This window comes from Rhea pennata, chromosome 1, assembly GCF_028389875.1.
Source record: "Rhea pennata isolate bPtePen1 chromosome 1, bPtePen1.pri, whole genome shotgun sequence".
NCBI lineage: Eukaryota > Metazoa > Chordata > Aves > Rheiformes > Rheidae > Rhea > Rhea pennata.
Window position 1 is genome coordinate 878,428 of NC_084663.1, and position 12,503 is coordinate 890,930.

At 54.3% G+C, this 12,503-nt stretch overlaps 1 protein-coding gene across 8 annotated transcripts in view; it reads left to right on the plus strand.

The window, feature by feature from the left end:
- SBF1 (SET binding factor 1) overlaps positions 1 to 12,503 on the plus strand; it is a 102,169-nt gene that overhangs the window by 87,454 nt on the left and 2,212 nt on the right. For 2 of the 8 annotated variants that reach the window (XM_062579334.1, XM_062579356.1), the window contains 19 exons: positions 440 to 615; positions 1,247 to 1,324; positions 2,978 to 3,117; positions 4,497 to 4,704; positions 4,891 to 5,087; positions 5,200 to 5,337; positions 6,481 to 6,573; positions 6,916 to 6,993; positions 7,716 to 7,900; positions 8,227 to 8,403; positions 9,093 to 9,194; positions 9,276 to 9,461; positions 9,690 to 9,816; positions 9,905 to 10,035; positions 10,814 to 11,047; positions 11,259 to 11,369; positions 11,596 to 11,807; positions 12,043 to 12,130; positions 12,227 to 12,358. In XM_062579334.1, the coding sequence (XP_062435318.1) occupies positions 440 to 615; positions 1,247 to 1,324; positions 2,978 to 3,117; positions 4,497 to 4,704; positions 4,891 to 5,087; positions 5,200 to 5,337; positions 6,481 to 6,573; positions 6,916 to 6,993; positions 7,716 to 7,900; positions 8,227 to 8,403; positions 9,093 to 9,194; positions 9,276 to 9,461; positions 9,690 to 9,816; positions 9,905 to 10,035; positions 10,814 to 11,047; positions 11,259 to 11,369; positions 11,596 to 11,807; positions 12,043 to 12,130; positions 12,227 to 12,358 (2,793 nt within the window). The remainder of the gene's footprint in view (positions 1 to 439; positions 616 to 1,246; positions 1,325 to 2,977; positions 3,118 to 4,496; positions 4,705 to 4,890; positions 5,088 to 5,199; positions 5,338 to 6,480; positions 6,574 to 6,915; positions 6,994 to 7,715; positions 7,901 to 8,226; positions 8,404 to 9,092; positions 9,195 to 9,275; positions 9,462 to 9,689; positions 9,817 to 9,904; positions 10,036 to 10,813; positions 11,048 to 11,258; positions 11,370 to 11,595; positions 11,808 to 12,042; positions 12,131 to 12,226; positions 12,359 to 12,503) is intronic. The other 6 variants (XM_062579349.1, XM_062579363.1, XM_062579343.1 and 3 more) reach the window with 6 other exon arrangements.

The window sequence follows — 12,503 nt, forward strand, 5'->3', positions numbered from 1 at the left end:
AAGGAGAGAAATATAGTAGGGGCAAGATATAAAAATGTGAGTAGTTCTTCAGCATTTTACATCTTGGAGAGATTATGGATACAGTAGAGTGATGCTGGGAGGGAAGCACATTGTAAAATGTGCTGTCTGCTCCTTCCTGTGTGTCTTGTGAGCTCTGGGCTGCAGTAACTGGGCACTGGGAATATCACAGGAGCAGCAGTGCAGAGCAGTCTCCAGGAAGAAGGTATATGGGACAGAGTAACCCTCCGTGCTAGTGGAGGGCAGACTGCCCACTCCTAGCCCACCTTGGCCTGTTGCAGTCCCTGCTCTTGACCAGGATCTGAGCTCTACCCTGTAATGTGGGAAGAGCTAGTGGAAGCTGCTGTCCTTAGTTTCCTGGCCCAGCAGTGTTGAGCACACTGCAATAGTCCCTTGAGCCTGCTCTCTGCTGTCCCTGCAGTTGCTGAAGATTGCCTTTGATGAGGAGGTGGCTTCAGAGAGTGCTGAGGTCTTCAGGAAGCACCTGCACAAACTGCGCTACCCCCAGCATGTACGTGGTACCTTTGCCTTCACCGTGGGCCAGTCACCCAAGCAAGCCATGCAGCCCAAGGCCAAGGAGAAGAATCCCTCACTCAGGTACCTGTGCAGTGGAGTGACTGCCAATGAGGGAGAACAGCATTGGGGATGTGCTTGACCCATTTGGAAACTGTAGGGTCTTTTCCTCCTCCAGTCCACTCAGCAGAGATTAGCTGAGCTGGAGTCACTTGAGAAAATTCAGAGCACAAACTCCTCAGCTGAAGTTGAGACCCTGAGAATGCCTTGCTCAGACTTCTCCTTGCACAGAGTCTCTACTCATTGTCTTTGGGGTTTTACAAGGTACGAGGAGGGGAACACGTTGCATGTTTTGCAACAGCCTCCTAGGCCGAAGCAGAGGACTGGTCAAACCTGCGAAGAAGCACAGCATTTGCTTTTGGTGGTATTCCCTGCCCAGTTGTCCAAGGTGAAGTAGTGCAAACCCTGAGGATGCATCTCTCTAGGGAGAGGTTCCAGTGGGCATGAGAGTGTCCTCTCTGCTTTGCTGGAGGATGGGGAGCACTGTGGGGCAGTGAAAGAGCTCTGTGCGTGGTGTTGACCTGAGTCCAGACTTTGCTCCTGTGCTTGGTGGCTAGGTTAGCAAATGCTGTAGCTGCTGGGATCTGGTTGCTGCTGCATTTGTGCTTGGTGTGCTGTGGAGTCTAAGCCTCTCTCCTGTGTGTTTGTGACTCAGCTCCCAGCAGGTGACCGATATGTTCCAGGGCCTGACAGTGGGGGTCATATCCCTTGGGCACCTTGGCCATTCAACCACGTAAGATGCCTTCACCCTGGGCGGGAGCTTGCAAGGTGGCATTGGCTCAGGCTGTAGCCTTCACTGCTCCCAAGATTTCTTCTCTCCTGCTCTGCATGCTGCCTGGGCTTTGGGCTTGTCACTTCAGGAATTCCCTTTTCCAGGCTACCAATCTGGAGTTTAGGTTTAGAGAGCACTCTCTCACCATTGCAGAACTGCAGCCTCAGGATGCAGGCTGTCCCTCCTGTTGCTCCATGGCAGTGTGGTGGATCCTGAGGGAGCTGTGCTTGTACCCACTGAGCTCTCTTAGGTCTGGGCACAGTCTCAGAAGTCTTGTTTGTCAACTTGTGAGATTTGCTTTATCACCAGCCCACAATTCTACTCCCACTCTCTTCCACAGTGTCTGAAAATCACCTTTCTCTGGTTAGAAAACACTACAGTTCCCATCTTCCATCTGTGATCGTTGTTCTCAGGACAGCATTATCCCTCAGTCCCAAGTCTTTCCATTCCTTGATAAATTTAGGGAGCAGCTTGATCCCCTCATGAATTTCTTTGCAAAGTAAAACAAGCCACCTTCTAGTGTTGTCCTGGTCCCAGTCCTGATAAGGTGATGCATTAGAAATCTCTGTGCTGGCTCAGCTGTTATTCTAGGTTGAATGTGGCCCATTTTCTGGCTGATGCATTTCCCATGTGTCCTTTATTTGTTCTTCTTTGAGCTCGTGGTCTCCCTGAGCTGATGGTCGTGTAATCCTGCATGTGTGCAGACAGTTCTTGCCCTCAGGCTGAGGCTTTCTAGAGCTCAGTCATAAGGAGCTTATTCTGACTACACAGACTAATTCTCTCCCAGTTTTGGAAGGTTTCTCCTTCCTGCTTTCTCTGGACTGCCCTTGACAGGTAGAGAGGTTGCTCTGGAGGAACTGGCACAGAGTAGCTATGCTCAGCTGCTCTCTCACTGTCCCTTTTGTTGCCTCACACAGCTCCCCTTCAGCAAACTGCCTTTTCTCTGTCAAGGGAAAAGCAGCTCTGTATCTAGACTGGGCTAGCGGTGTCCCTGCACAGCCTTTTGTGGATCACCTCACCTCTGCTCCTCACATATGTAATGAGTTGGAGCCCACCTTCTCTTAGGACATGCAAGATAAATGTGTTTGAGAGCTCCAGGATGGAGGTGGTGACGTTTGGGAGAGTCTGGAACAAGGCTCACTTCATATTGGATCTGCATGACTGGGAGGTTGGAGCACAAGTCTGCTCAGCACTGGCTTCCCTTTCCAATCTCTCCCTGTGGAGCCCTAGATCCCCTGCTTAGAGGAATGTGGACTCTTTTTAGGCCTTGTCTCTGGTTTGATGCTGAATTGCTATGGTTGCAGAGCAATTCTACAGCCAAAAAAAACAGCCCACAGCTGGGGCTGAGGTCCCTTGAGGCAGTCCATATAGCTGGGGAGCTAGTAGGTAACATTGACCTTCTGTGGTGGTAGAGTTACTCTTGACTGTGCACCTGTTGAATGGTGTAAGGGTGCTAGTGGTAAGGTGGGATGCTCCTGTTTCTGCTTTGCTCTCGGTGTAACTATGAGTGCTGGTGTTTCTCTAACCCTTTGGAGCCTGCTCTAGAGGCCAAGCTGGACTGTGGCCGTGCACGTGGGTGCCAGCTGGCCACAATCCACTCTCCTCTTGTTCCAGGACACTCTCCAAAAACCTGGTAAAAAACGCCAAGAAAACAATTGGACGCCAGCATATCACACGAAAGAAATACACGCCACCCGCTTGGGAGCATCGGAGCAGCCAGCAGTTCTCAGAGGACAACGAGGATGAGATCTCAGGTTTGGAGCACCTTAAGTAGGGAAAGGAGGCTGTGGAGAGCAGATTGTCTGCTGGAGTGGGGGCATCTTCTAGTTGCAGGAGAGCGAGTGATCTCTCTCGACTGTCACTGTACAAGGGAAGCGGTGTGGGAGTTTCCCTGGAAGCAGAAGATGGCCACTCTAGTCACTTCTCATAATTCTCACCAATCTGCCAGCTCTCATCTACTTGTAGTGGCCACTCAGCAAGTCTGCTGCAGCTTTTTGGCTAAAGAGCCAGATCAGAGTGTTTTAGCCTAGAAAGGGAGCACAGAGGCACGTGACCTGTAGAGGGCTCCACAGCTCTGAGGAGGGATCAAGCCCAGCTCTATGCACTGTTCTGGTCTGTTTTTAAACTGCCACTGAGGAGGATTATGTGAAATGCTGGGTTGGTTGTTTGTTGCTTGCTAGTGTCACAGATTGAGTAATTTAAGAGTAACGAAGAACTGGAAGGGACAGCTACTCTTCAGTATTGAAAAGTGCAACCTTGCTAGGCTGGAAGGCCTTTCAGATGAGCTGTGGTAAATTTGATTTAGGTTTTCAGTGGGGAATAGTGACTGAGATGAGCTGCCCCTTCCTTCCCTGAATGGTGCTGGTCTGTCAGATAGAAAATGATTGATTTCAAATCCTTCTTTCTCTTCACTGAGATACTTTGAATTCTGCTCCTTTTCCCTGACTTGATTGCTGCTCTTTTCAGCTTGAAGTCCTCTACAAATATTATAAGCCTCTACTGTAGCCATCATTCAAGTTATTAGCAAAAACACTGACTATATTCAAACTCGTAACAGATACATTTGAAATCCTTTTGTTCTCAAGTTCTGATAGCAAAGCACTGGGAAAGCTACTTGTACAGTAGTCATTAATGGTTTGCATTTTTCCCAGAGTGATTTTTCCTAGATGGAGATATCATAAATTGAAAGTCTAGCTGGAGCTGAGGTCTTGCCTGTATTCCTTCCCTCATCCAAGAGGCTGATCTCCTCACTGAAAGAGCAGATGAGCTCATTTTCACAGAGCTGGATCTGGACAAATTGTTTTGTACTGTTCCTCATCTCTTAATGTTATCAAGCAATGTGAAAGCACTAAAGTAATCTGTTCCAGGATCTAACTTCACTACACAGAGGGCTGACTTTTCTTGGCCTTTTTAACCTGGCAAGTAGAGGTTCTTGCTCCAAAGTCCAATGTCCAGCCCTTTGATTAGGGTAGCTGAACTCACCCTTTTCAGGTGAAAGTGGTGGGAGGGAACTCTTACCCTGTCCCGTCTCTGCTGGGTTAGATGGATGACTTCAGCCATGGCTTTCTCCTCCAGCTGCAAGCAGGACAGTCCTGAGCTGAGGGCTGACCTGGAGTTGCCTTTTTATTTGCAGTGTCTGAAGAAATGGACAGAAGCACTTTGACCCCCACCACCACCATCAGACCTTCAGACAAGATGACTATCAATCACCTGGTGGAGCGAGCCTGCTGCCGTGACTACCAGAGGATGGGGCTAGGCACCCTCAGCAGCAGCCTCACCCGTTCCAAAAATGAGCCATTTCGCATCTCCACAGTGAACCGCATGTATGCTATTTGTCGAAGGTGAGTTTGAACTGGGTAGAGGTGGGGACAGGAGGAGAATGGCAGGGGCCACTGCTGAGGCAGAGGCCTGGAGCTTTGTAAGAGGGCAGTCAGGATCTTCCCTAATGAGAAGAGCTTGTGGGAGTTGTAGATGGGACATGTGCTGCACCCTACTGGACTCTGTAGAGCCTCTGCTCTCTCCTGCAGTTATCCCGGGCTGCTCATTGTGCCCCAGAGCATCCAGGACAACACAATCCAGCGGATCTCCCGTTGCTATCGCCAGAACCGCTTCCCTGTGGTGTGCTGGCGAAACTCCCGCACCAAGGCGGTGCTGCTGCGCTCAGGCGGGCTGCACGGCAAGGGTGTTGTGGGCCTCTTCAAGTCTCAGAATGCCCCCACTGCAGGTGCCTGCCCTCTTCACCCTCTAGCAGCGCCAGTGCAGGGAGTGTGGTGTATACCCCTCCCCTGGGCTTCATGCCCATGACAGAGCAGTGATGCTCTTGGCTCTCCTCGTAGGCCCCTCACAGACGGACTCCACCAGCTTGGAGCAGGAAAAGTACCTGCAGGCCGTGATCAACTCCATGCCTCACTATGCAGATGCCAGCGGGCGCAACACGCTTAGTGGCTTCACCTCTGCACACATGAGCAGCTCAGGTGAGAGGAGTTCTTTCATCAAGCAGCAGCACAGTGGAGAGGGGATGCAGAAGGGTTGCCCTTAGTCATGTTCAGAGGGCCCCAGTCATGGATCTGTCTTGCTGTCCTTCCCAGAGCCTGGGCAGCTACGTGAGCTACTGTCTCTGGTCTGCCACATCAGAGCCTACCTAAAAGGCTTACCAGAGATCCCAGCTCAGACCAGGCCTCTGTAGCAGCTGGTAGGGACAAGTCTTGGGAAACCCAGTGGCCCTGGACATCATCTGTGAGCATTGGGAGCTCCTGACTGTGCTCGGATTCGGACACTTGCTGAGAACCTGGTGGGGTTGGGCTGGGAGGGGACAGACCCTATTAGCTGAAATCTCGGCACTATTTGCACCCAAGCACAGCAGGCAGCAGTGTTTGGGGTCTGTCACGGGAAGCCTAGGTAAGTCTCTTGCTTCTCTTGCTCTTCCAAGCAACCTGCCCTTCCCTGCCAGGGCAGAGCTGTCCTTGGCGCTACAATGCCATGCTCCATTGTCATTCATGGTCTGTCCCAGCCATTCCACCACGAGCGCAGTCTGTTATTGCTGCAGAGGCATCCAGGGGTCAAAGGATCTCAGGAGAGCCCAACTAGGGACTTCTTGCCACTTGGAGAGGAGAGCATTTGCTGCAGGCCCCTCTGAGGCCTGCTCTCCGGAGTGAAGGGACTTTATTGTAGCTGTTGCTTGGAGCTGTTGCTGAAGGAGTCAGACAATCTGGCGGGAGGGAGACAAGATGCTGTGGTGAGGAGTCTGGAGCAGCACTGCAGAGGTTGATGGAGTTGCCTGGCTCCTGCAGCAACTGGATGATCCCTTCATGGTTCAGAGCACCTGGGGCAGGACCAAGGGGCAGAGCTGTGGTGCTCACTGATGCTGTAGGGTTGACCCCCTGCTTGCACTGCTGCACCAGTTGCCTTTATGCTGTAGTTCAAGCCTGGAGGGCATTTCTTGCACGATGACCTTCTGATTCCAGCCCTGGGGTCTCCTGCTTGCTGTTGCTTTCCTTTTCGGGCCTCTTTCCTTCCCTTCCCTTCCCTTCCTCAAGCAGTTGCAGGGAGGCAAGGAGGGAAGGCCCTCCTGGAGCAGCACAGCAAGGCCAAAAGCTGGTGTTTTGTTGGTGCTACAGATTTCTCCGACAAGAGGCAGCCTAAGCTGGGATCGCTCATGAAGCAGGTGATGGGAGGGAAGGACGATGGGCCCGGTACTATTAGCCGTGGAGGTGAGGACGTGCGAGTGAACACTGCCTTGTGGGGGGCCTTGCGAAGGCCCCCAGGTCATGGCAGCTGTTGTAGAGTAGATGCTTCCCCTTTGCTTCCTCAGGGCTCCCTGACATGGGACAGCTGCAGGGGAGGGGAGGGAGGGAGGGAGGGGCCTGCTGCAGCATCCTGAGGCAGCCGTCCAGAGCCACATCATTCATCTCATTCATTGCTCCAGTTGCTCTATCCCAGTCCCAGGGTGCCTCTTCTCACCCACACCCTCAGTCTGTGTCTGCCCCAGTGAGAGCACTGGTCCATCTCATCCTGCTGCCCTCGCTGAGATTGCTTTCATCCTGTGCTCTCAGGGCTAGGTCACAGAGCTAGGGTCATCACTCTCTCCACCCCCAAGTGCGTGTCGGCGAAGGGCCGTGAGACACCCCGAGGTACTGTACTGCCGTCCACCTAACCACCTCCCGGGTGCTAACCTAATCGACTGACCTCCCCACACACGCACTCCAAACCCTTCACGTGACTAATGCCCCAGTAACACCCCACAATCAGCCTGCTAACTTCTCCACTCAGCTCCACTTAGCATGTCACTGACTGGCTTGGTCCAGCTCGCAGTGCCAGCGGTAAGTACTAGGCCTGGCCTGAGCTGATCCTGGAATGTCCTCTCAGGTTTGCTTTAGGCTCCTGGCACGTCTGCTGGTGCTTGGGTGGTGGTGGCTGAGGAGAGGGTCAAGCTTGCAGGGAAGGGGGCCAGTCCTGGCAGCGTGGCTGTGGATCTGGGGCTGGAGCGCGGTGCGACTGTAGAGGTGTTGGGGCAGCATGTGGAGCTGCTGCTGGCTCAGCGCTCTGAGGCTAAGCCAGCCCCAGGCAGGCAGGGCGGGGCGGGGAACTGGTCTCTGTATCCGCCAGGTTGGAGATCGTAGAGCACCTAGCAAAAAAAAAAAAAAAAAGAGAGCAAAAGCAAACCTGACTCCCAGCATCTTCCCAGCATGTGCTCCAAGAGGTGTTGGTCTGCAGGGTAGGAGCAGCTCAGCCATTGCTTCCTGTGGAAGAGCTGCTTGTCCCCCAGGCCAGGCCCGTCTGGGTCAACACAAACGCCAGTGCAGGCTGCGAGCGAGCCCAGGGACCGTGAGACTGACTGAACCCTGTCTTGCAGGCAAGTGGGGCAGCATCCGAGCCAGCGGGCGTATGAGCAGCTATGGCCTGAACGTGGAGATCGGATCGCGCCTGGCTGGAAAAGATCTTCTCAGTGCCCACCACAATGGTGCCCCCTCTGAGGCCAGTTTCTTGCGCCAGCACCGTGCCTCTCTCTATATCATCGGGGACAAGTCACAGCTGAAGGTAACAGCAAAACCTAGCAGCAGTCTCTTTGGCAGCCTTAGGATTGGATGCATCCTCGGTGGGTCTCTCCATTTGCCTGCTGCAGCCCCAGGCTCCTTCACTGTGGGCCTGCCAGGGCTGGTTTACGTTCAAGACTGGGTTTAGCTTTCTGTGCACGGGAGCTGCTCCCCACAGACCGGGTGACATCTGCCAAGTACCATGCTGGGGTGAGCAGTGCAGCAGCTTGAGGGCATGTAGAGGCAGTGGACAGGAGGCATCATGCAAAGGGAGCAGCAGGCCTGCTCAGGATGTCTCCGTGGAACAGTGCTGATTATCTCCCTTTCCAGGGAGTGAAACCAGACCCACTGCAGCACTGGGAGGTGGTGCCCATCGAAGTGTTCGACGTGCGGCAGGTGAAGGCCAGCTTCAAGAAGCTGATGAAGGCCTGTGTGCCTGGCTGTCCCTCCACTGACCCCAGTGTCGCTTATTTGAGATCATTGGAGGAGTCCGAGTGGCTGTCCCAGGTCAGTTGTTGCTCGAAACCTGGAGGGGCCTTGATCTATCCCCGTGGTAGGAGTCTTTGCTATGGGCTGATGTTCAGGGGCATTTGCTGTGTTACCTCCTAGCGAACCAAAGGCTGAGAATGGGGTCTGGGTGCTCTCTTCAGAGTGTCATCCTGGCGCGGAGTGGGGGACACTCTAGGCGAGCAAGGCTGGTACAAGAGGAACAAGAGTGAAGCAACTTGAAGTACATACTGTCTGGTTGCTCTCAACGTGAGAGCTGGAAGCGTCTGGAGGAGCTGCCAACTGGAGAAGCTGGGCAGGACCTGCAGAATGGCAGAACATGGTCCCTTTATGAAGAGGCTGGGGAAAGGCAGTGCCTGCAGTAATCAGGGTGGGACTAGGTCACCTGGGTGGCTCCTTCTCTGTAGGACTGGATTTGGTTGTTGAGCCGCTCTGGGACTTGACCATCTGGCAGCCAGGGGGGAATAAAGGGCCTATAGCTGTGCTCAGGGTATGGTGGGTCCTGTCCTACTGGCTTTGTTGGAGCGAGAGGGTGCTGCACAGATTGCCGGAGTCATGTACCCAAGCTCCACAAGCCTTATGCTCTGCTTTGTTCAGCTCACTGGTTTCCAGGAAAAGAGGTTGCTTTGCCCTGCATCCAATGGATGAGTTTCCTGCGCCCTAGTAACTCTTGGCCCTTATGTTGGCAGATTCATAAAATCCTGCAGATTTCAGTCCTGGTGGTGGAGCTGCTGGACACAGGCTCCTCTGTGCTAGTCAGCCTGGAGGATGGCTGGGATATCACAACACAGGTAGGAGCCCTGCAGCCACTGCATGCCACCATGGCTGTGGCCATCATCCCATGAGCATCTTGAGCTCTCCTGTCCCTGCAGGTGGTCTCTTTGGTGCAGCTGCTGTCAGATCCCTACTACCGGACGATGGAGGGTTTCCGCCTCCTTGTGGAGAAGGAGTGGCTGTCCTTTGGACACCGCTTCAGTCACCGTGGGGCCCAGACCTTGGCTGGCCAGAGCAGTGGTTTTGCACCTATCTTCCTGCAGTTCCTGGACTGTGTTCATCAGGTGAGCTCCAAACACACAGGCTGTTGATTCTGCAGCAGAGCAGACAACTGGCCTTGGCATCAAGCACAGAACAGACCACTACCCTTGGCCCCAAGTGCCCAAGGCAGGTTGATTTCTTGTTGAGTGGGGAGGTGAGTCCAGAACCTGCCCATGGTTTGTGCAGGAACTGCCCAATTTAGGTGGGCACCAGTGGCTGACAGGAGGTCTCACCTGTGCTGCCTCTTGTAGATCCATCTGCAGTTCCCCATGGAGTTTGAGTTCAGCCAGTACTATCTGAAGTTCCTCAGCTACCACTACATCTCAAATCGTTTCCGAACATTCCTGCTGGATTCTGACTATGAGCGCATTGAGCTGGGTAAGGGATGTGTGCAGGGTCTGCAGCGAATGGCAGCCTGGTGCCTTGCCCCGAACATAATTCCCCTTCTCTGTTCTCTTCTCCACAGGCCTCCTTTATGAGGAGAAAGGTGAGCGGAAGAGCCAGCAGGTCTACAAGTCTATTTGGGATTACATTGACCGACTGAACAAGAAAGCTCCTATCTTTTTCAACTACATGTACGCCCCTGAGGATGGGGAGGTAAGACCTCTGAGCCTGTGCTGGATTGTCCTGCGCCCAGCCCAGCCCAGCTGACAGACCTGCTGTGGTCACTGGGCTCAGACAGGGCTTTCCATGGGCTCGCCAAGGCCTCCTAAGCCATGTGGAGGAGAACAAGCAGCCACTTGTCAGCTGTACCATTGTGTTCATCCGGTTAAGCTCTCTTGCCTGGCTGCTGTTTTGGGGCTATGAGGAGGGGGTCTGCCACCCATGGCCCCTGTGGAGGTATCAGGTGCATGTAGGTGATGCTGCAGAAACTGCTTGTGAGCACAGAGAGGGGAACTCTTGAGCCAGAGTTGTCAGCATCACACTGTAGGTCCTTTACCACCACAAGCTAGTAATTACCTTTGTTTGAGAGAGAAATCAGCGTTGTGGCTTCTCGCCTAGAGCCTCAGTGGGTCAGCAGCACAGGGAGTCACTTCCTGTATGTACAGATGAGGCTCGGTGGTGGCTGAGCTGCTCAGAGCCTTCATTTGGTCTGGGCCCTCCTTGGCCTGAGCTGGGAACTGCTCTGGCTTTCTCTGGCCCAGCATTGCCATCTTTTGACCAGCTTGCAGCTTTCCAGCCTGAACTCACTCTTGTTACTGGCCAGAAAAAAAAAGTATTGCATTTGTGTGAAGGGATTGATTTCTGATCTGGACAGAGAAGACCAGTACATCGCCTGGGTCGTGTGTGTTCCTTCAGTGATTGCCCCTGCAGCACACCCAGGCCTGCCTGGATGCTGATGCCTTTCCTGAGCATGGCACTTGTTCTTCCCTAGGTGCTAAGGCCATACAGTAACATTTCCAACCTGAAGGTGTGGGACTACTATACAGAGGAGACGCTTTCTGAGGGCCCCTCCTATGACTGGGAGCTGGTGCAAGGGCAGCCAGACCACATGGAAGAGGCGGATCGGCAGGACACCAGTGCCCCACAAACAAAGCGCAAGATCATCTGGCCGTGCTATGACAACCGCAGCCGGCTCGAGCCTGATGCCATCTCAAAACTGCTGGAGGTAGGTGCTGCTGGCAGTGGCAATCTACCCATTGGTTCTGGGTTTGTCCCTGGCCTGGACTCCGTGTGGTGTTCCCGTGGGTTGGACATTGCCCTGTGTCCATGATGCTGTGTTGGACAGTTAGACAGGGTTGCAGTTGGGTTGAGCTTCCTGGAACAGGGACAGCAGGGTCCTTCCCTTTCTTGGACTGATGCCTGATTCCCTCCTGCAGGAGCTGCACAACCTGGAGATGGAGCTGGGACAGGTTCCAGAGCGCTGGAAGGACACGTGGGACAAGGTCAAAGCTTCCCAGCGCACAGAGGCCCGGCAGGAGGGCAGCCGGGTAGGTTGGAGCTATATGATGAGTGCCAGGACCTGGAGACCCAAGGGTGGAGTTGGCTTTGCCTGGAGCTGCCCCATGTGAAGCCGATATTTGCTCTTGCAGTTTGGCCTCCGCCTGTGGGGGCAATGGAGGGGTGCTGGTGCTTAGCTGCCAGGTTTGGTGTGTCTTTTGGAGCAGAGTGCAGGGTCTGCCCAGCACTTCACACTGTGCCTTGTGCTCCCTGCAGACCCCGAGCTCCCTGCTGATGTCATCTGGCCTTTCCCACCACCGGCGCTCGCTGGGCGTTTACCTGCAGGAGAGCGGCGTGGGCTCCACGCTCAACCTCAGTCTCGACAGTGACACCAGCAGCACCTCTACCCCATCCAGTGGGAAGCAAGGGGGCCGCAAGAGCACCAGCACGCTCTACAGCCAGTTCCAGATGTCGGAGAGCGAGAACAGGCAGGCGGGCGGATCAGGGCACTGGTGGCTGCCGGTGGGGAGTCTGGAACACACTGGGGAGGGGGCTCCCTTCCCGAGGATGGGAGGTGGTATGCGGGTTCTGCAGAGCGCAGACCCCGATCACATCTCATCTCCAGTGGTGCTATGGAGCCACAAACTGAGCCATAGTTAGCACCCATCTCCTTTCTGCCTGCGTGCTGCAGAGAGATGCTAACGCACTGCCTGGCCCCTGCAGGTCCTATGAGGGGTCGCTGTACAAGAAAGGAGCCTTCATGAAGCCGTGGAAACCTCGCTGGTTTGTGCTGGATAAAACCAAACATCAGGTACTGAGAGGCAGGGCATGGCAAGGGGCTGCTGAACCTGGTGTCTTTCCACCCCTCCCATGAACTCTGACCAGTGTGCGGGACCTTTTCTTGCAGCTGCGGTACTACGACAGCCGAATGGACACGGAGTGCAAGGGGGTCATTGACCTGGCCGAGGTGGAGTCCATCACACCAGGAACCCCCACGATGGGGGCCCCCAAGACAGTGGATGAGAAAGCCTTCTTCGATGTGAGTGTGGCTGCTGCTGCAGGCACTGAGGCTGCACCATGCGCCTTAGGAAAAGGAGCTCAGCACCCTTTGGGGTGGCAGTGCTGGCTTGCAGTGTACGGCTGCCCTGCACATGGGGGCCACGGTGCTGCTGGCTCGCCTGGTG